Below are 27,570 nucleotides of genomic sequence, written 5' to 3'. Positions count from 1 at the left end.
CAAAAATAAATAAACAACAACAAAAAAAAGAAATCTATTTTCTCTTGTTAAAATGTCTATATTACCCAAAGAATCTACACATTTAAAGCAATCCCTGTCAAAATACCACCAGCATTTTTCACAGAGCTAGAACAAACAATCCTAAAATTTGAATGGATCCATGAAACACCATAATAGCCAAAGTAACCTTAAAAAAGAAAAGCAAAGTTGAAGACATCACAATTCTGGACTTCAAGTTATATTACAAAACTGTAGTGATGGTACTGACACAATAGCAAAAATGAACTATTGAGACTTCATCAAAATAAAAATCTTCTGCAGAGTAAAGGAAATAATCAACAAAATTAAAAGCCAGCCTATGGAATAGGAGAAAATATTTTCAACTGGCATATCTAATAAAGGATTAGTATCCAAAATCTATAAAGAACTTATCAAACTCAAAACCCAAAAACAAAATACAGTATGGTACTGGCACAATAATAGACACATAGATCAATAGAACAGAATAGAAAACCCAGAAGTAAAGCCACAATTATGTGTTCAATTAATCTTTCACAAAGAAGGAAAAAATGTCCAATGGAAAAGACAGTCTCTTCAATAAATGGTATTGGAAAAACTGGACAGGAAGATGCAAAAGAATGAACCTGGACCACTTCTTTACACCATACACAAAAATAAATTCAAAATGGATTAAAGCCTTAAATGTGAGACAGGAAATTATCAAAATCTTAGAGGGAAACATAGCCAGTAACCTCTTTGACATCATCAATGGCCATACTAACTTCTTACTAGACATACTGAGGCAAAAGAAATAAAAGCAAAAATGAGCTATTGGGACTTCATCAAAATAAAAGTCTTCTGCACAGTGAGGGAAATAATCAACAAAATTAAAAGTCATCCTATGGAATGGGAGAAGATATTTGCAAATGATATATCTAATAAAGGATTAGTATCCAAAATCTATAAAGAACTTATCAAACTCAACACCCCAAAAACAATCCACTTAAATATGGGCAGAAGACATGAATACACATTTTCTTTTTTTTTTTTTTTTATGAAATTTATTGACAAATTGGTTTCCATACAACACCCAGTGCTCATCCCAAAAGGTGCCCTCCTCAATACCCATCACCCACCCTCCCCTCCCTCCCACCCCCCATCAACCCTCAGTTTGTTCTCAGTTTTTAACAGTCTCTTATGCTTTGGCTCTCTCCCACTCTAACCTCTTTTTTTTTTTTTTTTCCTTCCCCTCCCCCATGGGTTCCTGTTAAATTTCTCAGGATCCACATAAGAGTGAAACCATATGGTATCTGTCTTTCTCTGTATGGCTTATTTCACTTAGCATTACACTCTCCAGTTCCATCCACGTTGCTACAAAGGGCCATATTTCATTTTTTCTCATTGCCACATAGTATTCCATTGTGTATATAAACCACAATTTCTTTATCCATTCATCAGTTGATGGACATTTAGGCTCTTTCCATAATGTGGCTATTGTTGAGAGTGCTGCTATGAACATTGGGGTACAAGTGCCCCTATGCATCAGTACTCCTGTATCCCTTGGATAAATTCCTAGCAGTGCTATTGCTGGCTCATAGGGTAGGTCTATTTTTAATTTTCTGAGGAACCTCCACACTGCTTTCCAGAGCGGCTGCACCAATTTGCATTCCCACCAACAGTGCAAGAGGGTTCCCGTTTCTCCACATCCTCTCCAGCATCTATAGTCTCCTGATTGGTTCATTTTGGCCACTCTGACTGGCGTGAGGTGATACCTGAGTGTGGTTTTGATTTGTATTTCCCTGATAAGGAGCGACGCTGAACATCTTTTCATGTGCCTGTTGGCCATCTGGATGTCTTCTTTAGAGAAGTGTCTATTCATGTTTTCTGCCCATTTCTTCACTGGGTTATTTGTTTTTCGGGTGTGGAGTTTGGTGAGCTCTTTATAGATTTTGGATACTAGCCCTTTGTCCGATATGTCATTTGCAAATATCTTTTCCCATTCCGTTGGTTGCCTTTTAGTTTTGTTGGTTGTTTCCTTTGCTGTGCAGAAGCTTTTTATCTTCATAAGGTCCCAGTAGTTCACTTTTGCTTTTAATTCCCTTGCCTTTGGGGATGTGTCGAGTAAGAGATTGCTACGGCTGAGGTCAGAGAGATCTTTCCTGCTTTCTCCTCTAAGGTTTTGATGGTTTCCTGTCTCACATTTAGGTCCTTTATCCATTTTGAATTTATTTTTGTAAATGGTGTGAGAAAGTGGTCTAGTTTCAACCTTCTGCATGTTGCTGTCCAGTTCTCCCAGCACCATTTGTTAAAGAGGCTGTCTTTTTTCCATTGGATGTTCTTTCCTGCTTTGTCAAAGATGAGTTGGCCATACGTTTGTGGGTCTAGTTCTGGGGTTTCTATTCTATTCCATTGGTCTGTGTGTCTGTTTTTGTGCCAATACCATGCTGTCTTGATGATGACAGCTTTGTAGTAGAGGCTAAAGTCTGGGATTGTGATGCCTCCTGCTTTGGTCTTCTTCAAAATTCCTTTGGCTATTCGGGGCCTTTTGTGGTTCCATATGAATTTTAGGATTGCTTGTTCTAATTTCGAGAAGAATGCTGGTGCAATTTTGATTGGGATTGCATTGAATGTGTAGATAGCTTTGGGTAGTATTGACATTTTGACAATATTTATTTTTCCAATCCATGAGCAGGGAATGTCTTTCCATTTCTTTAAGTCTTCTTCAATTACCTTCATAAGCTTTCTATAGTTTTCAGCATACAGATCCTTTACATCTTTGGTTAGATTTATTCCTAGGTATTTTATGCTTCTTGGTGCAATTGTGAATGGGATCATTTTCTTTATTTGTCTTTCTGTTGCTTCATTGTTGGTGTATAAGAATGCAACTGATTTCTGGACATTGATTTTGTATCCTGCAACTTTGCTGAATTCATGTATCAGTTCTAGCAGACTTTTGGTGGAGTCTATCGGATTTTCCATGTATAATATCATGTCATCTGCAAAAAGCGAAAGCTTGACTTCATCTTTGCCAATTTGGATGCCTTTGATTTCCTTTTGTTGTCTGATTGCTGATGCTAGAACTTCCAGCACTATGTTAAACAACAGCGGTGATAGTGGGCATCCCTGTCGTGTTCCTGATCTCAGGGAAAAAGCTCTCAGTTTTTCCCCGTTGAGGATGATGTTAGCTGTGGGCTTTTCATAAATGGCTTTTATGATCTTTAAGTATGTTCCTTCTATCCCGACTTTCTCAAGGGTTTTTATTAAGAAAGGGTGCTGGATTTTGTCAAAGGCCTTTTCTGCATCGATTGACAGGATCATATGGTTCTTCTCTTTTTTTTTGTTAATGTGATGTATCACGTTGATTGATTTGCGAATGTGGAACCAGCCCTGCATCCCAGGAATGAATCCCACTTGATCATGGTGAATAATTCTTTTTATATGCTGTTGAATTCGATTTGCTAGTATCTTATTGAGAATTTTTGCATCCATATTCATCAGGGATATTGGCCTGTAGTTCTCTTTTTTACTGGGTCTCTGTCTGGTTTAGGAATCAAAGTAATGCTGGCTTCATAGAATGAGTCTGGAAGTTTTCCTTCCCTTTCTATTTCTTGGAATAGCTTGAGAAGGATAGGTATTATCTCTGCTTTAAACGTCTGGTAGAACTCCCCTGGGAAGCCATCTGGTCCTGGACTCTTATTTGTTGGGAGATTTTTGATAACCGATTCAATTTCTTCGCTGGTTATGGGTCTGTTCAAGCTTTCTATTTCCTCCTGATTGAGTTTTGGAAGAGTGTGGGTGTTCAGGAATGTGTCCATTTCTTCCAGGTTGTCCAATTTGTTGGCATATAATTTTTCATAGTATTCCCTGATAATTGTTTGTATCTCTGAGGGATTGGTTGTAATCATTCCATTTTCATTCATGATTTTATCTATTTGGGTCATCTCCCTTTTCTTTTTGAGAAGCCTGGCTAGAGGTTTGTCAATTTTGTTTATTTTTTCAAAAAACCAACTCTTGGTTTCGTTGATCTGCTCTACAGTTTTTTTAGATTCTATATTGTTTATTTCTGCTCTGATCTTTATTATTTCTCTTCTTCTGCTGGGTTTAGGCTGCCTTTGCTGTTCTGCTTCTATTTCCTTTAGGTGTGCTGTTAGATTTTGTATTTGGGATTTTTCTTGTTTCTTGAGATAGGCCTGGATTGCAATGTATTTTCCTCTCAGGACTGCCTTCGCTGCGTCCCAAAGCGTTTGGATTGTTGTATTTTCATTTTCGTTTGTTTCCATATATTTTTTGATTTCTTCTCTAATTGCCTGGTTGACCCACTCATTCGTTAGTAGGGTGTTCTTTAACCTCCATGCTTTTGGAGGTTTTCCAGACTTTTTCCTGTGGTTGATTTCAAGCTTCATAGCATTGTGGTCTGAAAGTATGCATGGTATAATTTCAATTCTTGTAAACTTATGAAGGGCTGTTTTGTGACCCAGTATATGATCTATCTTGGAGAATGTTCCATGTGCACTCGAGAAGAAAGTATATTCTGTTGCTTTGGGATGCAGAGTTCTAAATAGATCTGTCAAGTCCATCTGATCCAATGTCTCATTCAGGGCCCTTGTTTCTTTATTGACTGTGTGTCTAGATGATCTATCCATTTCTGTAAGTGGGGTGTTAAAGTCCCCTGCAATTACCACATTCTTATCAATAAGGTTGCTTCTGTTTATGAGTAATTGTTTTATATACTTGGGGGCTCCGGTATTCGGCGCATAGACATTTATAATTGTTAGCTCTTCCTGATGGGTAGACCCTGTAACTATTATATAATGTCCTTCTTCATGTCTTGTTACAGCCTTTAATTTAAAGTCTAGTTTGTCTGATATAAGTATGGCTACTCCAGCTTTCTTTTGGCTTCCAGTAGCATGATAAATAGTTCTCCATCCCCTCACTCTGAATCTAAAGGTGTCCTCAGGTCTAAAATGAGTCTCTTGTAGACAGCAAATAGATGGGTCTTGTTTTTTTATCCATTCTGATACCCTATGTCTTTTGGTTGGCGCATTTAATCCGTTTACATTCAGTGTTATTATAGAAAGATACGGGTTTAGAGTCATTGTGATGTCTGTATGTTTTATGCTTGTAGTGATGTCTCTGGTACTTTGTCTCACAGGGTCCCCCTTAGGATCTCTTGTAGGGCTGGTTTAGTGGTGACAAATTCCTTCAGTTTTTGTTTGTTTGGGAAGACCTTTATCTCTCCTTCTATTCTAAATGACAGACTTGCTGGATAAAGGATTCTCGGCTGCATATTTTTGCTGTCTAGCACCCTGAAAATCTCGTGCCAATTCTTTCTGGCCTGCCAAGTTTCAAAAGAGAGATCAGTCACGAGTCTTATAGGTCTCCCTTTATATGTGAGGGCACGTTTACCCCTTGCTGCTTTCAGAATTTTCTCTTTATCCTTGTATTTTGCCAGTTTCACTATGATATGTCGGAATACACATTTTCTAAAGAAGACATACAGATGGCAGACACATAAAAATATGCTCAACATCAATCATCATTAGGGGAATACAAATCAAAACTACAAAGAGATAGCACTACACACCAGTCAAATGGCTAAATTAACAACACAGTAAACAATAGGTGTTGGCAAGGCAGAAAAATGGGAACTCTCTTACACTGCTGGTGGAAATGCAAACTGGAAAACATTATGGTGGTTCCTCAACAAGTTAGAAATAGAACTTGCTTACAATCCAGAAATTGTACTAGTAGGTATTTACACACAAAGGATACAAAAAATACTGATTCGAAGGGGCACACGCACCTCAATGTTTATAGCAGCACTATCACAATAGCCAAATTATGGAAAGAGCCCAAGTGTCCATCAACTGATGAATGGATAAAGATGTGGTAAATACATGAAAAGAAGTATTATTTATCAGCCATAAAAAAAAGAATGAAATCTTGCCATTTGCAACAACATGGATGGAGTTAGAGATTATTATGCTACGTGAAATAGGTCAGTCAGAGAAAGCAAATACCATATGATCTTACTCATATGTAGAATTTAAGAAACACAACAAATGATCATAGGAGGAAAAAAAGAGAGAGCAAACTAAGAAACAGTCTCTCAACTGTAAAGAATAAATTGATGGTTACCAGAATTGAGGTGGGGGGGTGGATGGGTGAAATAGGTGATGGGGCACCTGGGTGATGATGAGCACTGGGTGTTGTATGGAAGTATTGAATCATTAAATTGTACACCTGAAACTAATATTACACTGTATGTTAACTAACTGGAATTTAAATTAAAAAAAAAGAAATCTCTTTTCTCCTTATTTTTAATAATATAATTCAGAGATTTATGTGTCCCTAATTAGAACATGGAAAAATATTAAATACATTAATTTATGTAAAAATGAGAATGTCCTGGACAGAATAAAAGTCATTATTTTCTATAGGGTGGTAAAATACTAGGTGTAAAAAGGTCTTAATGAACTGAAACCCAAATACATCACAGTCAAATCATGAAGAAAAAGAAAGATATATTAAAAGTAGGCAGAGAAAAAAGATAATAGAAATAGAGAAACAATGGTAACCAACACTAAGATGGAAGACAATAGAACATTTTGAAAGTACTGACAGAATAACTTGTCAACCTGGAACTCTATATTTGTCAAAATTACCTTTCAAAAAGAAGGTGAGATAAATACATTCGCAGATAAACAAAACCTTAGACAATGCACAGCCGTGAGACCTGCACACAATAAATGAAGGAAGTTTCCTAAGGTAAAGTAAAATAATATCATTTGGAAACTCAGGTAAACAGCAAAGAATGAAGAATTCTCAGAGGGATGAATGTGAGTAAACATAAAATATTTTTTATCTTTTCTTAATTTCTGGACATGATAATTTACCTTTTTTTTTTTTTGAGAGAGACAGAGAGAGAGAGAGAAAGAGACTGAACAGTAGAGGGAGGAAGAGAGAATCTTAAGCAGGCTCCATGCCCAGCACAGAGCCCAACATAAGGCTTGATCTCACCCTTAGATCATAGCTTGAGCCAAAACCAAGAGTCAGATACTTAACTGACTGAGCCAACCAGGTCCCCTGATAATTTATTTTTTAAAGTAAAAGAATTACAATGTATTGCGAGATTTGTAATATAGGTAGAAATACGTACTTAGCAATAACTGCATACTATTTTTAAATGAGATAAGTGGAAGTATACTGTTAAAAGTTTCCTCCATTACCTATGGGAAAGTTTAATATTAATTCAAGGTAGACTCTGGAAATTAAGGTTGTATACCATAATCCAAAAAGTGACTACAAAAAACAAAGCCCCAAAACTATAGCCAAAATCCAACTGAGGAAATAGAATAGAATACTGAAACATAGTTGAACTAGTTTGATCTAAGTATTTAAAAAAATGAGTAAAGCTACATAACAGAAGAAAAACAGATGGGACAAAGAGGGAACAAACAAAACAATGATAGACATAAAATTAAATGTATAAATAATTTCATTAAGTATAACAGGCTGAAGACTCCAATTACAAAACAGCACTAAGTCACCATGGATTAAAAAACAGGCCAATTATAAAAGTTGCATATGAAATACAAAGACACAGATAGGTTAAGAATAAAAAGATAGAAAAAGAAATGTCATGCATAACACTATATATGGTGAATGTGGCAGTATTATCAGAGTACATGAAATTTATTTATTTTTTATTTTTTTTATTTTTTGCACATGAAATTTAAAGTGAGATATAGCATCAAGAAAAAAGGAAACATTTTGCAATGATAAAAGGATCAATTCCAATTCATCAAGAAGTCATAACAACTTAAAAAAAGTTAATGTTTATTTTCGAGAGAGAGAGAGAGAGAAAGAGAGAGAACATGAGTGGGGGAGGGGTGGAGAGAAAGGGAGACAGGGAATCTGAAGCTGCCTCCGGCTGTTAGCACAGAATCCAACGTGGGGCTCAAACCCATGAACCATAAGATCATGACCTGAGTCAAAGTTGGATGCTCAACTGACTGAGTCACCCAGGTGCCCCAAGAAGCCATAACAACGTTAATGTTTATACGTGTAATTAGGAAAATTTCAAAATACACAAAGAAGAAGTAACAACTAAAAAGAAAAAGAAAAATTAATAATCAGATGTAAAGATTTTAGCACATCCTTGATTGTTACTTGGTTGTCTATGTAGCTAAAAATCAATTGAGCTGTACACTTCAGATTTCTGCATCTTTCTATATTTAAATAATAAAGACAGAAAAAAACAACTTTATTGATGATAATAAAAAAAGAAGAAACAAAGAAATGGTGAACTTAAAATAATATATCAATTAATTTGGAATTAAATGATTTCTTAGAACCCCATTTGCTTTCCCTAATCTCTGGAGCAGACTGTCCTTGGTATGAGCAGGTCTCCAAAATCTATGGGACATCCAGTCTGATCTTTTCATGGCCTTGTGGGAACCAAGAAGTTAAAGTTATGGTCCCAAAGCAAGCTTTATTCTGGACATTTCTAGGAAATTTCTCAGGGAAATCATTTGTTTACAGAGGGTGACAGAACTGGAGGAATTGGTGTCCCATGAGTGCAAAGCTCAGAAGACAGCTCAAGGAGTCTGTGATCTGTAGATAAAGGTCTTAGTCAACAGATGTGATACACTGAGGCTGAGAAGCCTGTATCCTAAAGTCATTTCTGTAACTATGTGGTCAAATGGTAAGTGCAATGGGGCTCTGACATAATATTGCTTTATCCTATGGTTTTGTGTCCTGAAGTGTGTCTGAAACGTGAGTACCTGAAGAACTGGGTACTGTGAATAAGGAGAGCACATGGAAGCTCCCAAATTTTGAAATAAGGAGGGCTAAGAGGTATAAATAAATAAATAAATAAATAAATAAATAAATAAATATTGCAATGTGGGGAATAGACTGGAAGGGGGAGCTTTTCTCTGAGCTATGTTTGCCCGACAAGAGAGAGTTTAAGTTAAATTTGGAGAAGAAGCTAGCTATGAGATAAAAATGCACTGAAACTTTCAGCCATCCACAGGCACTGTTCAACTTCACCCATCCATGGTTCATTGTAGAGAGCATCCAGTTGTTCACATAGTTAGACAAAATGCTAGACAGAGTGAAAGAGGTATTAACAAAGAGGAAAGCCCATATGATGAAAGGATACAACTTATCTGACTAAGAAAAGAATAGGAAAGCAGATATCCCAGGTTAAGTCAGGCCATGGGTAACAGGATCTCAGTCACTACATTGGAATCACAGCAGAGGGTTTTAGTCTTAGAAGAAAGGGCAGCTGAGACATTATGGTCTCAAGTTACTGTCATAGACTCTGGGTCTAAAGTTCTCTCTTATCTAGCAAAAGAGTGGGATGCAGGATTGGAAGCAAGAGGTGGCTAATGTTTGGGGAAAGACAAGAGCCCCAAATAAGTGTCCTTGCCCGTTTTTATTAGGATCAGAAGGCTTACAAACATGGCGATGGATGTGCACAAAGAGACAATGAATCTGTGATCATTAACTTGTATGCATGAGGGAAAGAGGGTCTTGAGGATATTTGTGGTTAGGGGTTTGGGTTAATACAAAACAAAATCCAGGCGCTGGGCAGTCAGGAGGAAGGTTGTTTACAGCGAACATGAGGCAGCACCTCTGGTTATCTTAACTAGCCTAGGGGATGAGACAGATAAGGGAAATAACCTCAGGGTTAACAAGGCACCTTTTCTTTTGTTAACCATCTCTTCTGGGCTGCCTTGCCTGCAGCGCAGCGGTCCATCGTCCATTTCACCAATTTACCTAACCTGCCCCTATTCTCCCTGTGAAAGCAGCTTTCTGTTATAGTACTAAATTGAGGGTGCTTCCACCCTGAATATCTAATCTTGTTTATTTCATATACCTATGTATTGGGCACCTTTGCACTGTTCCTATTTTAGGCCTTTGCCCCTCCCTCTCTATTTTGGGGTCTCTCTACCCCCTTTCTATTTTGGGGTGCCTTTGCACCTTCCTATTCCTGGCACCTTTGTGCCTCCCTATTCTCAGGGTGCCTTTGCACTCCCCTATTCTTGGGGTGCCAATCTGATTTACCCAAACTTGGGTGTGAGCATTTTATGATTTTGCATTTCTTTATGCCTTATCAACCCAGTGGTGTAAGCCCAGGGGATTCATAAGCTTATCCCCCACAAGTTACTAGAAGAAGAACTTTAGAACGAGGAGCAGAGGACAACCTAATTATACCAGATGAGTCACAGGAGATTGGAAAGGTAGTAATGTAAGAAGCAGTATCAGGAAGTCCTTGGCATCTGGCAGGAGAGTAAGACACACTTAGATTTGAATTCCAGTTTTATCTCTTACTAGCTGTTTCTTTCCTTCCCAAATGATAAAACAGAGATAATATTAGTACCTGCAGGATAGGGTTGCATTCAGAATTAAGTAAAATGATGTACATGAAGAGTTTAAGATATCATTCATCTAAGAGAATGTGTTCCTGAATTTTAATTCTTATTAGTAATAACATATAGGACTTTCTCTCAAGACAGTCAATACTGAAGAAATATTTCAGTAATTTATCTACAAAAGGAGCTGTACTTGAGAAACAAATGCATTGGGCCCTCTGATGCGAACTACTGCCAGTAGCTTTACTGTGTTCCGGACTGATAGGGTTTGCCAACCATAGCTATCTTCAAAGTAATTCTGCTATTTTACTACCTCCTGCTCATCCATAAGGCTATGAGGCTTTGCAGATATTTATTTCCAAGTTCCCAAAAAAAAAGTTGGACAAACATTTTGAAAGCAGAATTATCTACATGTAAAAATTGTCTAACACAATGTTTAATATATAATAATAGTTACCAATGTTTTCTTTTTGCCTTCTTTTTAAAAAATATCTACCTCACTTTTTCTCCCTTCAGCTTATTAAGAACGATCTCTTCTCCTCCTCACTTCTTGATCTGGCTAAACAAGTATTGATTACATACCTTTACCTTTACTGTTTCACAGTTGGTTCTATTTGCTGGATTTTGCTACCAACAAACTCTATCGGCCTTTTATCTCTCAACTGATGCAATTTTGTCAGAAATGAAATTGAAATGACTCATGTTGATTGAAATAGCTCTGGAGGTAACTCTGTAGGGTACTGGAACCAGGAAGTGATAAAGTTCAAGGTTTCAAATTTTCTTCACATTTATATTGCTTATTGTATCACTAATTTTTATATGTCTTCCAAAAGAATTTCCTTGTGCAATTTCCTTGTGATTATTTCAGTTTTTAAACTTACTAGTTACCATGAGATAGAAAGCATGATATAATTGAAAAAGCTTGAATTCAAATGGCATTAGTTCAAACTGTAAGTAGAAAGAGTTATGGGTCCCCAGGAAAAGAAAGACAAGATACAGCTTTCACGACCCAAGAAAAATCATTTCAGGCCCCCACCTCTTTTCATGATCTATACCCTACTTGCCCAAGCCCACTTTCTGCAGAACTTCCTAAGAGATGTCAAAATTACAAAGAAATGCAAAAACCTCAGGAGTTAAGGACTTTAAGGGAACAAAGGGAGTGCAAAACCAATAGTTTCTACCATGCCAGAATATAGCCTGACCCTATCAGAGACAACGAGTGGTAAAACCCCCAAGTGCTGCTTCAAAAGTGAGCAAGACCCCACCATCCTTACCCAAGATAAAGAGCCCCAAACCCCAGTTAGTTAATACAGTTTATACCTGGTCTCCATGCCCACAGCCCCTTCCCCATGTCTGACAGTTACCTCTGTTTCATTATAATGTCATAGTCTGGGCCCTAAACGGAGCAAGAGCTTCATTTACATAAGATAAGATACATGCATAGACATGGGTTTTTTTGTTTTGTTTTGTTTTTTAACTTTTTTAATGTTTATTTATTTTTGAGAGAGAGACAGAGTGTGAGCCTGCAAGGGTCAGAGAGAGAGAGGGAGACACAGAATCTGAAGCAGGCTCAAGGCTTTGAGCTGTCAGCACAGAGCCTGACACAGGACTGGAACTCACGAACTGTGAGATAATGACCTGAGCCAAATATTCACCCTACTGAGCCACCCAGGCACCCGGTGCATAGACATGTTTTTTTTTTTTTTTTTTAATTTTTTTTTTTTCAACGTTTATTCATTTTTGGGACAGAGAGAGACAGAGCACGAACGGGGGAGGGGCAGAGAGAGAAGGAGACACAGAATCGGAAACAGGCTCCAGGCTCTGAGCCATCAGCCCAGAGCCTGACGCGGGGCTCGAACTCACAGACCGCGAGATCGTGACCTGGCTGAAGTCGGACGCCCAACCGACTGCGCCACCCAGGCGCCCCGAGACATGTTTTTGAAGTAAGCTTGCACAACCTTGTCCCTGCCTTTACATGGGATGACAAAGCTCTCTTTTCTGAATATTCATCCTAAACCCTAAATAAAATGAACCCACTCACCTCTGTGGGGGAGTCACAGCTTTGGAAGTTATTCCCCATGATCTTATTTGCTGCATATAAAATCCTGTTTTGTGACAACTCCCCCTAGTGTAGTCTCCATCTGTAACTCACCAAGGAGCAAATTCACCTTAAGGTTACAAAACCTCATGTCTTTTCATAACAATATATATTTTTTCAAGATCTTAGTTAATCTCTCTCTATGCTTCAGTTTTCAAGTTTGTGAATCAGGAATAATAATACCATGTAGGGATTAAAGGAACTAAAAAATATAAAACATCCAGCACAGGGGCGCCTGGATGTTTCAGTAGTTTAAGCCTCTGACTTCAGCTCAGGTCATGATCTCACAGTTTGTGAGTTTGAGCCCTATCCATGTTGGGGTCTGTGCTGATAGCTCAGAGTCTAGAGCTGCTTTTGATTCTGTGTGTGTCTCTCTCTCTTCTCCTCCCCCACTCATGTTCTGTTTCTCTCTTTCTCTCCAAAATAAACATGAAAAAAATTAATAAATAAGTAAAATAAAAATAAATAAAAATAAAACATCCAGCACAGTTCGATAAAGGTTAATCTCAACCCTTCCCTTTTCCCTATTTTCTCTTTCAATCCACTCTACTTTTCTTCCTTTTTTCTCCAGATCTTAGAATAGGGGGATAAAATGAAGTGTTCTATTTATCTTTCTATGAAGTGATTTATTTATGTATTTATTAATTACCTAATGACATACAAAAGGGTTAATAAGCTATCTTGATAAATGTATTTTTTATTTTACATATTTTATTTGTTGCCTCTCTTTTATAAATGTATTTTATAAAGAATATACTTTTAAACTAATGCTAATACCAAGATCTTCTAATAAAATGTATTTTTAAAATACAAAAAATATTTTGTTAAATTAATATATCAATTGATACTGTCTTTATGATGGGAAAGCATAAGGCAAGCTGAGGGCAAAGCCCAAGCTAACAACCGCTCCCTCCCCAGCAAGGTGAGATGTGTGTGATATTCTGCAGGCACTCCTGGCTGCCCAAGAACAAAGGAAAGGAAAGAAAACAAATGGCTAACTGATACAGATCACAGTCTTCCAGGACAGAAGTTTCCATCAGTTTGTAAATCTCTTAATAAATTATAAGGCAATCTTATTAATAGCCTAATTTTCAGAAACCAATAGACTCAGTTTCCTGGAACCCCCACATTATCCTCCCTCCGTAGTGAGGTAGAGAGCAAAGGCAAGAAGGAAATGGCAGGTAAAATTAAATTTCCTTACAACCTGCAGCCCATTGACAAATACTTAGGCGAATACAGAGTCTAACATTTCTCTAAGAATTCCCAACCGTTGTAATGTAGTAACGTCTTACTAGAGGAAAAATGACCTTAGCTTGATAATAGCTAGGCCTCCTAAGAGTCTTCTTTATTATATTAGCCCTCTTTAACATATGAAAGTCCTTCTGGAGGCCTCCTTTTTGCCTTTATCTCCCCCAACTCCATAGTACATAACCAGTCACTTTTCACAACCCCAGTGCAGTTCTTTCAGTCCATGGGTTCTGTCCCCATGCTTTAACTGAAATCACCTTTTTTTGTGCTAAAGACATCTCAAGAATTCTTTCTTGCCTGTCAGCTCCAGACCCCCACCACTCCCAAACCCCATAATATAGAAGATTATTTTTTCACTTATCTATTTTATATAACAAATATTAATTGAGGATTTACTGTATATCAGAGTGAAGTTAATACTGTAATTGGATTTGAGCAAGGGAACACAGCATGACGAAGGGAGCGAGTGTATTCAGGGAAGGCCTTTCTGATGATGTGACCTCTGAGAAAGAGCTGTTAGAGCCAAGGAAACAGCCAGTAATGAGACGGGAAGTCTGATGGAATGTTTAAGGATATTTAACAGAAAAATATTTAGGGCATAAATGCTTTGTGAGTGAAAGGAATTAGTCACTGTGATATTGTGATTTATAATAAATATGTTTGGTCTTCATGCCTGTTTTTGGCACTGAGTTCCCTTGGAATTTCTTATGGGATGAGAGAGACACAGTTGACTTTTCTCATGTTAAAAGGGTAACTTCTGGATCTCACCTAAGATTGGGGGCTGTTTGCCTGAAGAACCAACCATATGATTGATTATAGGGTTGGAACTTTCAGTCCCATACCCCTGCCAACCAGGAAGGAGACAGGGAGATAAACTAATTGAAAATCTTGTTTCTGATTCCTAATAGTCAAGAGCACTCTGATAAAGCCCAAGCTTCTCTTTTTTTTTTTTTTTTAATATATGAAATTTGTTGTCAAATTGGTTTCCATACAACACCCAGTGCTCATCCCAAAAGGTGCCTTCCTCAATACCCATCACCCACCCTCCACTCCCTCCCACCCCCCATCAACCCTCAGTTTGTTCTCAGTTTTTAACAGTCTCTTATGCTTTGGCTCTCTCCCACTCTAACCTCTTTTTTTTTTTTCCTTCCCCTCCCCCATGGGTTCCGGTTAAGTTTCTCAGGATCCACATAAGAGTGAAAACATATGGTATCTGTCTTTCTCTGTATGGTTTATTTCACTTAGCATCACACTCTCCAGTTCTATCCACGTTGCTACAAAAGGCCATATTTCATTTTTTCTCATTGCCACGTAGTATTCCATTGTGTATATATACCACAATTTCTTTATCCATTCATCAGTTGATGGACATTTAGGCTCTTTCCATAATTTGGCTATTGTTGAGAGTGCTGCTATAAACATTGGGGTACAAGTGCCCCTATGCATCAGTACTCCTGTATCCCTTGGATAAATTCCTAGCAGTGCTATTGCTGGGTCATAGGGTAGGTCTATTTTTAATTTTCTGAGGAACCTCCACACTGCTTCCAGAGCGGCTGCACCAATTTGCATTCCCACCAACAGTGCAAGAGGGTTCCCGTTTCTCCACATCCTCGCCAGCATCTATAGTCTCCTGATTTGTTCATTTTGGCCACTCTGACTGGCGTGAGGTGATATCTGAGTGTGGTTTTGATTTGTATTTCCCTGATAAGGAGCGACGTTGAACATCTTTTCATGTGCCTGTTGGCCATCCAGATGTCTTCTTTAGAGAAGTGTCTATTCATGTCTTCTGCCCATTTCTTCACTGGGTTATTTGTTTTTCGGGTGTGGAGTTTGGTGAGCTCTTTATAGATTTTGGATACTAGCCCTTTGTCCGATGTGTCATTTGCAAATATCTTTTCCCATTCCGTTGGTTGCCTTTTAGTTTTGTTGGTTGTTTCCTTTGCTGTGCAGAAGCTTTTTATCTTCATAAGGTCCCAGTAATTCACTTTTGCTTTTAATTCCCTTGCCTTTGGGGATGTGTCGAGTAAGAGATTGCTACGGCTGAGGTCAGAGAGGTCTTTTCCTGCTTTCTCCTCTAAGGTTTTGATGGTTTCCTGTCTCACATTTAGGTCCTTTATCCATTTTGAGTTTATTTTTGTAAATGGTGTGAGAAAGTGGTCTAGTTTCAACCTTCTGCATGTTGCTGTCCAGTTCTCCCAGCACCATTTGTTAAAGAGACTGTCTTTTTTCCATTGGATGTTCTTTCCTGCTTTGTCAAAGATGAGCTGGCCATACGTTTGTGGGTCTAGTTCTGGGGTTTTTATTCTATTCCATTGGTCTATGTGTCTGTTTTTGTGCCAATACCATGCTGTCTTGATGATGACAGCTTTGTAGTAGAGGCTAAAGTCTGGGATTGTGATGCCTCCTGCTTTGGTCTTCTTCTTCAAAATTACTTTGGCTATTCGGGGCCTTTTGTGGTTTCATATGAATTTTAGAATTCCTTGTTCTAGTTTCGAGAAGAATGCTGGTGCAATTTTGATTGGGATTGCATTGAATGTGTAGATAGCTTTGGGTAGTATTGACATTTTGACAATATTTATTCTTCCAATCCATGAGCAGGGAATGTCTTTCCATTTCTTTATATCTTCTTCAATTACCATCATAAGCTTTCTATAGTTTTCAGCATACAGATCTTTTACTTCTTTGGTTAGATTTATTCCTAGGTATTTTATGCTTCTTGGTGCAATTGTGAATGGGATCAGTTTCCTTATTTGTCTTTCTGTGGCTTCATTGTTAGTGTATAAGAATGCAACTGATTTCTGTACATTGATTTTGTATCCTGCAACTTTGCTGAATTCATGTATCAGTTCTAGAAGACTTTTGGTGGAGTCTATCGGATTTTCCATGTATAATATCATGTCATCTGCAAAAAGCGAAAGCTTGACTTCATCTTTGCCAATTTTGATGCCTTTGATTTCCTTTTGTTGTCTGATTGCTGATGCTAGAACTTCCAACACTATGTTAAACAACAGCGGTGATAGTGGGCATCCCTGTCGTGTTCCTGATCTCAGGGAAAAAGCTCTCAGTTTTTCCCCGTTGAGGATGATGTTAGCTGTGGGCTTTTCATAAACGGCTTTTATGATCTTTAAGTATGTTCCTTCTATCCCGACTTTCTCAAGGGTTTTTATTAAGAAAGTGTGCTGGATTTTGTCAAAGGCCTTTTCTGCATCAATTGACAGGATCATATGGTTCTTCTCTCTTTTTTTTTTTTTTTGTTAATGTGATGTATCACGTTGATTGATTTGCGAATGTTGAACCAGCCCTGCATCCCAGGAATGAATCCCACTTGATCATGGTGAATAATTCTTTTTATATGTCGTTGAATTCGATTTGTTAGGATCTTATTGAGAATTTTTGCATCCATTTTCATCAGGGATATTGGCCTGTAGTTCTCTTTTTTTACTGGGTCTCTGTCTGGTTTAGGAATCAAAGTAATACTGGCTTCATAGAATGAGTCTGGAAGTTTTCCTTCCCTTTCTATTTCTTGGAATAGCTTGGGAAGGATAGGTATTATCTCTGCTTTAAACGTCTGGTAGAACTCCCCTGGGAAGCCATCTGGTCCTGGACTCTTATTTGTTGGGAGATTTTTGATAACCGATTCAATTTCTTCTCTGGTTATGGGTCTGTTCAAGCTTTCTATTTCCTCCTGATTGAGTTTTGGATGTGTGTGGGTGTTCAGGAATTTGTCCATTTCTTCCAGGTTGTCCAATTTGTTGGCATATAATTTTTCATAGTATTCCCTGATAATTGTTTGTATCTCTGAGGGATTGGTTGTAATAATTCCATTTTCATTCATGATTTTATCTATTTGGGTCATCTTCCTTTTCTTTTTGAGAAGCCTGGCTAGAGGTTTGTCAATTTTGTTTATTTTTTCAAAAAACCAACTCTTGGTTTCGTTGATCTGCTCTACCGTTTTTTTAGATTCTATATTGTTTATTTCTGCTCTGATCTTTATTATTTCTCTTCTTCTGCTGGGTTTAGGCTGCCTTTGCTGTTCTGCTTCTATTTCCTTTAGGTGTGCTGTTAGATTTTGTATTTGGGATTTTTCTTGTTTCTTGAGATAGGCCTGGATGGCAATGTATTTTCCTCCCAGGACTGCCTTCGCTGTGTCCCAAAGCGTTTGGATTGTTGTATTTTCATCTGGATTTGTTTCCATATATTTTTTAATTTCTTCTCTAATTGCCTGGTTGACCCACTCATTCGTTAGTAGGGTGTTCTTTAACCTCCATGCTTTTGGAGGTTTTCCAGACTTTTTCCTGTGGTTGATTTCAAGCTTCATAGCATTGTGATCTGAAAGTATGCATGGTATAATTTCAATTCTTGTAAACTTATGAAGGGCTGTTTTGTGACCCAGTATATGATCTATCTTGAAGAATGTTCCATGTGCACTCGAGAAGAAAGTATATTCTGTTGCTTTGGGATGCAGAGTTCTAAATAGATCTGTCAAGTCCATCTGACCCAATGTCTCATTCAGGGCCCTTGTTTCTTTATTGACCGTGTGTCTCGACGATCTATCCATTTCTGTAAGTGGGGTGTTAAAGTCCCCTGCAATTACCACATTCTTATCAATAAGGTTGCTTATGTTTATGAGTAATTGTTTTATATATTTGGGGGCTCCGGTATTCGGCGCATAGACATTTATAATTGTTAGCTCTTCCTGATGGATAGACCCTGTAATTATTATATAATGCCCTTCTTCACCTCTTGTTACAGCCTTTAATTTAAAGTCTAGTTTGTCTGATCTAAGTATGGCTACTCCAGCTTTCTTTTGGCTTCCAGTAGCATGATAAATAGTTCTCCATCCCCTCACTCTCAATCTAAAGGTGTCCTCATATCTAAAATGAGTCTCTTGTAGACAGCAAATAGATGGGTCTTGTTTTTTTATCCATTCTGATACCCTATGTCTTTTGGTTGGCGCATTTAATCCATTTACATTCAGTGTTATTATTGAAAGATACGGGTTTAGAGTCATTGTGATGTCTGTATGTTTTATGCTTGTAGTGATGTCTCTGGTACTTTGTCTCACAAGGTCCCCCTTAAGATCTCTTGTAGGGCTGGTTTAGTGGTGACAAATTCCTTCAGTTTTTGTTTGTTTGGGAAGACCTTTATCTCTCCTTCTATTCTAAATGACAGAATTGCTGGATAAAGGATTCTCGGCTGCATATTTTTTCTGTTTAGCACACTGAAGATCTCGTGCCAATTCTTTCTGGCCTGCCAAATTTCAAAAGAGAGATCAGTCACGAGTCTTATAGGTCTCCCTTTACATGTGAGGGCACGTTTATCCCTTGCTGCTTTCAGAATTCTCTCTTTATCCTTGTATTTTGCCAGTTTCACTATGATATGTCGTGCAGAAGATCGATTCAAGTTACGTCTGAAGGGAGTTCTCTGTGCCTCTTGGATTTCAATGCCTTTTTCCTTCCCCAGTTCAGGGAAGTTCTCAGCTATTATTTCTTCAAGTACCCCTTCAGCACCTTTCCCTCTCTCTTCCTCTCTGGGATACCAATTATGCGTATATTATTTCTTTTTAGTGTATCACTTAGTTCTCTAATTTTCCCCTCATACTCCTGGATTTTTTAATCTCTCTTTTTCTCAGCTTCATCTTTTTCCATAACTTTATCTTCTAGTTCACCTATTCTCTCCTCTGCCTCTTCAATCCGAGCTGTCGTCGTTTCCATTTTGTTTTGCATTTCGTTTAAAGCGCTATTCAGCTCCTCGTGACTGTTCCTTAGTCCCTTGATCTCTGTAGCAAGAGATTCTCTGCTGTCCTGTATACTGTTTTCCAGCCCAGCGATTAATTTTATGACTATTATTCTAAATTCACTTTCTGTTATATTATTTAAATCCTTTTTGATCAGCTCATTAGCTGTTGTTATTTCCTGGAGATTCTTCTGAGGGGAATTCTTCTGTTTGGTCATTTTGGATAGTCCCTGGAGTGGTGAGGACCTGCAGGGCACTTCCCCTGTGCTGTGGTGTATAACTGGAGTTGGTGGGCGGGGCCCCAGTCAGTCCTGATGTCTGCCCCCAGCCCACCACTGGGGCCACAGTCAGACTGGTGTGTGCATTCTCTTCCCCTCTCCTAGGGGTGGGATTCCCTGTGGGGTGGTGTGGCCCGTCTGGGCTACTTGCACACTGCCAGGCTTGTGATGCTGGGGATCTGGCGTATTAGCTGGGGTGGGTAGGCAAGGTGCCTGGGGGCACGAGGGGCAGGCTTAGCTCGCTTCTCCTTAGGTGATCCACTTCAGGAGGGGCCCTGTGGCAGCGGGAGGGAGTCAGATCCGCTGCCAGAGGTTTGGCTCCACAGAAGCACAGAGTTGGGTGTTTGTGCCGAGCGAGCATGTTCCTTGGCAGGAACTGGTTCCCTTTGGGATTTTGGCTGGGGGATGGGCGGGTGAGATGGCGCTGGCGAGCGCCTTTGTTCCCCACCAAAGTGAGCTCTGTCATCCGGGGGCTCAGCAGCTCTCCCTCCCTTTGTCCTCCAGCCTTCCCGCTTTCCGAGCAGAGCTGTTAACTTATGACCTCCCAGGAGCTAAGTCGCGCTTGCTGTTGGAACACAGTCCGTCAGGCCCCTCTGCTTCTGCCAGCCAGACTCGGGGGCTCTGCTTGGCCGGCGAGCAGCCCCTCCACCCCGGCTCCCTCCCGCCAGTCCGTGGAGCGTGCACCGCCTCGCTGCCCTTCCTACCCTGTTCCGTGGGCCTCTCGTCTGCGCTTGGCTCCGGAGACTACGTTCTGCTAATCCTCTGGTGGTTTTCTGGGTTATTTAGGCAGGTGTAGGTGGAATCTAAGTGATCAGCAGGACGCGCGGTGAGCCCAGCGTCCTCCTACGCCGCCATCTTCCCTCCCCAAGCTTCTCAATTAAACTCTCACTTCTCTAGGAAAGGGGTAAAAACCAACATGCTCTATGTATCTTGGAACCCCACTGTCCCCAGTAACTTAATTCCATAAAGAAAGAGAAAACACTTAAAGGAACATAGTAAGCTCAGTTGTGTATAAAAACAAAAAACAAACATAGTTGTAGAGCATCTATTTATCTTATGGTGTCAGAAAAAAAAAAAAAGGATTCAGAGAATACCAGTCTTCCTCATCACCAACATGTCTACCACTTTGCCACTCACCATGGCTGGCCTATAGTCCAATTGGCTAAGTCACTTTGTATTTATGAGAGCATATGTTGGACTATAAAGCAAGCCTAAGAATCTCTCTCTCCTCCCATGCTCATGGATGGAGAGTACTGATATGGATTAATCATGTTAAAGAACATTCTATCTGCTCTATATAAGAAAATGGGATTTTTCACTATACTATATAAGAGAGGGTTAACAGTCAAGTGCACATCACCTATTTTCTGTCCTTTCTTTGTACTTCTTCCTGTGGAGAGCTTGTGAGTAAGATCAGCTTTAGAAGCTCAAGCCCTTGCCTAAAACATATTTGGAGCAAAAGTCTATAGAAATTAGAGAAACCACTTAGTATCCACTCTCTTAAATCTACTTTCTCCAGGTTCCTGTTTTTTTTTTCTTTTTGTTTGTGTGTGGGGGGGGGAGGGTTGTTTTTTATTTTTTGGGTTTTTGTTTTGTTTTGTTTTGTTTTTTGTTTGTTTATTTAATTCTAGGCTTACTCTGGACCAAACTAAAATAATTATCCTATGGTTCAGCATAACTGTATAAAATTTTTCATTAGATTGGGATGGGAAGGGGAATATCCTAATAGAAAAGGGGGGAATTTATTTGCAGGTCACTGCTCTTTATGTGAGTAGCTTTTCTGAAGACTTTATGGAGAAATGTGATTGGTAAAGATAGTTCCTATATTCCTGGTTCTCCTTGTCAGTTAACATTATCTGACTCTATTACTAATAGTTTGTTCAGAAGAAATACTTCATTCTTTTATTCCAGGATATGAGTCTTTCAAAACTGTATTTTCTTTATGTCTCAGAGGAAAGTGCTGAAAGGAGTGTTTTTGTGCTGAAAATGTCATTTATGTTAAAGGTGTCATTTCAGATCTGGGAATAAACACTTTCCATCTGATTCATCATGCACAGTATCAATTCCTCTAACATTGAGATCGCCACCTTCTTCCTGATTGGAATCCCAGGACTGGAACATATTCATGCTTGGATCTCTGTCCCCATCTGCTTCATGTACCTGGTGGCCATCTTTGGCAACTGCACCATCCTCTTTGTGATCAGGACAGAGTCCTCACTCCATGCACCCATGTACTATTTCCTTTCTGGGTTGGCTGTCTCTGACCTGGGCCTCTCCCTCTCATCCCTCCCCACTATGCTGAGGATATTTGTTTTCAATGCTACAGGAATTTCCCCAAATGCCTGCTTTGCTCAAGAATTCTTTATCCACGGATTTACAGATATGGAGTCCTCAGTTCTCCTGGCCATGTCTTTTGACCGCTTTTTGGCCATACGTCACCCTCTGAGATATAGCTCTATCCTCACCAATGCCAGAGTTGCCAAAATGGGCCTGGTGTTTCTAATTAAAAGCATGCTCTTAGTGCTCCCATTCCCTTTCACTCTCAAAAAATTGACATATTGTAGGAAAAGCCTACTTTCTCACTCTTATTGTCTACACCAGGATGTCATGAAGCTGGCCTGCTCTGACAACACAGTCAACTTTTTCTATGGTTTCTTTGTTGCCCTCTGTATGATGTCAGACAGTGTATTCATTGTTGTGTCCTACATATTCATCCTGAAGACGTTGATGGGAATTGGATCCCATAAGGAGCGGCTCAAGGCTCTCAACACCTGTGTCTCCCACATCTGTGCTGTGCTCATCTTCTATGTGCCCATCATTGCTTTGGCCTCCATGCACTGTTTTGGCAAGCACAAGTCCCCAGTGGCCATGATCCTCATTGCAGACATTTTCTTACTAGTACCACTTCTGATGAATCCCATTGTATACTGTGTGAAGACGCGGCAAATTCGTGAGAAGGTTTGGGGGAAATTATGTCTAAAATAAAGGTATGGGGCAAAGTAAGGCAAGGTCAACCAAGAGTGGAGAATTAAATAATATATCTCTAAGCAAAGTATTATAGATGTTTATTGTTATCTCCATTAATCATCCTTATAATCACTACAACATGTGGGCTGGGCACTGAGGTCTGTGAGCCTAGGACTGATGTGGGCATTGACAGGTGAGTATGGAATAGTTTTACAATACTAGTAAAATCATGAATCAATATACTGCTTTGGAATTTTAGTTACACTGTTTACTGCACAAGGGTAAATACACATAGAAGTAGAGCTTGTGCCCCCTTATGGAAAATGAATACTGGGGCACCTGGGTGGCTCAGTCAGTTAAACGTCTGACTTTAGCTCACAGTTCACTCTCACAGTTCACAAGTTTGAGCCCCGCGTCGGGCTCTGTGTTGACAGCTCAGAGCCTGGAGCCTGTTTCGGATTCTGTGTCTCCCTGTCTCTCTGCTCCTCCCCTGCTTGTGTGCTCTCTCTCTCTCTCTCAAACAAATAAAAACATTAAAAAATTTTAGAAAATAAATACAAAAGGAGTTGGAAGTTAAAAGGTGATATGCCAATCCAATTGGATTTTCCTTCAGGCAGCCTTCAGACATGTATTTGTTGAGGGTTCTTCAGTCAATTCAATGCAAATCCTTGATTTCCCACTTAAGGAAAGAAGTGTATTGTTAAGTCCAAATTGGTTAAAATTTTTCTCCCTTTGCTCTTTCCTTAGTAATCAAATAGGGACAACCAGTGATTGTTTTTAATGTTAGAGCTTTCATAGCCTGGAAATATGAGAATAAACTCTCTCACAACATCCTTTAAGACAGATCAGATTTTTTCTCTATATTACAACAAGGCTACAAGAAATTATAGTTATTAAAAGGAGAATGAGAGAGTATGCTGCTAGTAGTAGGAGATAGGAAAGCTAGTAGTTCAGTAATTTTTAAAACATTGATATTCTTAACTACTTTAAAATAATGGCTCTCATGCTTGTTTAGGCACTTGGTATTTTGACCTATGATATATTCAATTACACTAAACAAGTTAGAAATAATTTTAAACTGGCAGAAAATATGATCATATGTTAAGCAATATAAAATCATATTCATACATATATGATTCCATTTTTTGAAAAGATAAGTGGCCCAGGGGAACCTCAGTGGCCCAGTTGGTTAAGCATTCAACCCTTGATTTTGGCTCAGGTCATGATCTCATGGTTCATGAGATGGAGCCCGTCTTTGGCTCTGTGCTGACAGCACAAATCCTGCTTGGGATTCTCTCTCCCTCTCTCTTTGCCCCTCCCCCGCTCATGCACATGCATACACTCTCTCAAAAATGAATAAACATTAAAAAAAAAAGATAAATAGCCAACTAAAGTAGATTGGCTATCTCAGTATACGTTCTGTAAAATTCATCTGTTTCCTATTCATCTGTTATTTGTGAGTACTTCATAGTAGACAAAGTATAAAACATAAATTTTAGAATAAGTCAACCAAAACTCTTAAAAAGTCTGTACTATGGATTGGGAAAAAATGATTGGTAATCAATTTCAATGTTTCATTATCTCAGTTGAACTCACAAATATTTAGTATTGTTTGTTCCAAAGAACCATTTTGAACAAGATGTTCTCTGTTGAATAAATATTCTTATATATTTTATGTCCCCAGGTGAGTTTAACTGAGTTCTTATTGCTCAAAAGCTGACCCATTCTGGATGCCCATAGTTTAACCAAGAAAGGGAGGGACAAACTTTTGGGCTTCCTCCCAGGTTGTTTTCAGTTATGTTATTAATTCACCTGTCTGTCTTACTTCAATTTTGTTTCCTTAAAGAAACTGTATACATTAAATTTATTATCATATCTCCAGACTTGTACGCTGTATATAATGACATCTGGATAGCAGTCTGACACATTTCTTAACTTTGAGAAAAGAAGCACACATGCACACACACACACACACACACACACACACAAACCTTTGAACAGTCAGAATATGATGATAAATTGTAAGCACACAGAACATCTAGAATGATAGAAACACTATTGCCAAATGAATAAGATGTAACTATAAATTTTAAGTCAAAGAAGTTGCCCTGAAAAATAGTTCATGTCCTGTTTAGCCACAAGAAAAAGTAAACAGGTTGTCATGAAAGAAACAAGAAGAATATTATCCTCCATTTTTTTAGTATTTGCCCTCAAATAAGAAACTCAGATCTTTACAAAACAGAAACTGCTCAAGTCATAACATGTCAATAATGTTTATCTGGATCATAAGAGTGAATAGGCTAACATCTGTTTTCCTCAATTATAATATAGGCTCAATGTATTTCCAATCAAGCTTCCAGGAACATTTCACTGAGAGTGTAGCAAAATAATTCTAAAAAAAGTTTTACAAATGTCAACTGGAAAATATAAGATAAGAACAAATAGAAAGTATAATAAAGTTTCATATGATAGCAACATTTATTAAACAGCTATAAAATTGCATGTAGTTTGCTCAACAAATCAATGGGAAGGACAACGAAAGAATAAACACTTCGACATACTCTAAATGATATGAAAGTAATATATAATTAAGGAATATCAGAACCTTATTGAAAATAGGTTATTCAAATAATAGTGGTAGAAAAAATTACAACCTATTTAAAAAACCATAATTGTGTGTGATCCTTTATTACACACAAAAATAAACTAAAGTAAACTGGGAATTAAGTACAAATATTTTTTTTCAAGTTTTTATTTAAATTCCAGTTAGTTAACATACGGTATAATTCAGTGTTCACCAGGCACCAAACACTGGGTTATATACTTACTTGTATTAACACAAATAACTTTTGTAAGAACATGGGAAGGTAGATTTTATTAATTCCTCCTGTTTTGTGGATTTAGAAGCTAAAGCTTTGAGAAGTTAAACAAGTTTTCCAAAAATACAGAACTATAAAGTGTTAGGAGCTTAAATCTAAACCCATTTCCAGAGCCTACAACCTCATGCACTACAGCAGACCAACTATTATTTTATCTCCTTATAAATTTAATAATTCACATTCTAGGAATAGAAGAACACAATCAGAGGGGTGATCAAATATTTATTTCTAATATATATCAAGGATTATTGTCTATGATAAAAATACTGTAAACTACTGAAATGTTAAACATAAACCATGATACACAAATAATATTAAGTATTATTCACCTATGCAACACAGAATCAACAACTAAGTGGCCTAAGTGGCATTTGTTAAGCACTGTATTAGATGATAAGGATTAAATGAAACTTACATTTATGCTATCAAGGGGTTTACAGTCTGGTGGTGGGGAGAACAGTAAATAAAAATTTAAATCCACGGAGTAAAGTATGATAAGTTTAAGCACACATATAAGAAAGCAAATAAAAGAATAAAAGACTGGTAACTTGACCATTATAGTGGAGAATCAAATGAGAGAGCTTCCTAGGGGAAGTAAAGTCTAATATAAAAATGTAATATATGATTAACAGAAAATGATAAATAATTTCAAGCAAATAGGATATACATCTGAGTATACACTACTATCCTAGTTAATAAATGTATCTGTATGTACACATATGTTGGCTTATTAAAAAAAGATAGTTATATATCATAAAATTCCTCATTAGTAGGATTGCGGGTGATTTTTGTTACCTTTTTAATCACAAAATTTTAATTGTATATAGTACACATATGTGTGTATAATTATATGTACTTACATACATACAAGATATAATTAGAACAATCCCCAAATTATTAAACACATCCTTTGAAGTAACAACAAAACACATTCATGTCCTATTAACAACTGCTATGGGGAATAAAAAACACTGATAAAAGTGTTTTTGGTATTGAGCAGGTGAGTTACATTTTAAGCCAGATATGAAAAGCACATTTGGAATAATAAAAGATTAACAGACATGCAGTAGACTGCCTTAAATATTGGCCATCATAAAACTGGAAGAATGCTTGCACATTTCTACAATTGTTTACCTAAAACTCTTGAAATTCAGAATTTCTTATACTCTAAACATCTCTACAACCCTGGAGGCATTACCCTGTATTCAAGCACAGCTATATTTCTGAGGTGAAATGTGTAGATATTCACTCAATGTAGAATAAATAATGACCATAAATACATTCATACCTGTTTATGCTAGCTTTTGCTGCCAATAAGTTTTGGCTCCAAACTTAGGAAAAAAATTTTAAAGTGTTTTTCCAGATGTTATAAAATTCAGGAATTGTAAATGGAGTTGGGGATCTAAGAACAAAAACTTTTAGAAAGGTCTGTAAGGAAGCAATTAAGGAGCCATTGGTATTTGTAAGAACTGATGAGGAAAAGTCTGGATAGTTAGAGTAGGGTGTGCTCTGGCATGTCTACTCTGCCACAGGTTGATTCCAGGATCAGAGACTGGTGTCTCTTGGTTTGGGCAAAGCAGTCACAAAATTGTCAGTGTTTGAGCAGAACAGAAAGCCAAGGCAAACACACAAGAGTTTGGAAGCGGTATTCCTTGTCTGCCAGGAGTAGGAAGGTGATGTAAGGAGAGGAGACAGGTGGCTCAGATCAGAATTTCTGCTTGGTCTCCTGTACTCAGACATGAATTATCCTGAGTGGAAGAGAGTTTCATAACTTTGTATGTAAAAAACCAAAAAACAAAAACAAAAACAAAAAAAACTTAGGAGAATTCCCCCAACATCCCATCAACTCTATAGTGAGGTTCCTTCTCTTTTGTTATTACTATTATTATTGTTGTTGTTGTTGTTATTGTTATTATTATTATTGTTAATCTTTATTTATTTTTGAGAGAGAAGAGACAGAGTGAAAGTAGTGGAGGAACAAA

General features: G+C 38.0%; 1 protein-coding gene across 1 annotated transcript; it reads left to right on the top strand.

Annotated features, from left to right (window-relative positions):
* The first annotated feature begins 21,791 nt into the window (after nt 1-21,791).
* On the top strand, nt 21,792-22,727 carry LOC115526182 (olfactory receptor 51A7-like). The gene has a single exon (XM_030333661.1). The coding sequence runs from the start codon at nt 21,792-21,794 to the stop codon at nt 22,725-22,727; it is 936 nt and encodes a 311-aa protein (XP_030189521.1).
* The last annotated feature ends 4,843 nt before the right edge of the window (nt 22,728-27,570 follow it).

The sequence above is a fragment of the Lynx canadensis genome, chromosome D1 (genome assembly GCF_007474595.2).
Source record: "Lynx canadensis isolate LIC74 chromosome D1, mLynCan4.pri.v2, whole genome shotgun sequence".
Taxonomy (NCBI): domain Eukaryota; kingdom Metazoa; phylum Chordata; class Mammalia; order Carnivora; family Felidae; genus Lynx; species Lynx canadensis.
The sequence above is the reverse complement of the archived record's forward strand: the minus strand, read 5'-3'. Positions and strand labels throughout refer to the sequence as shown.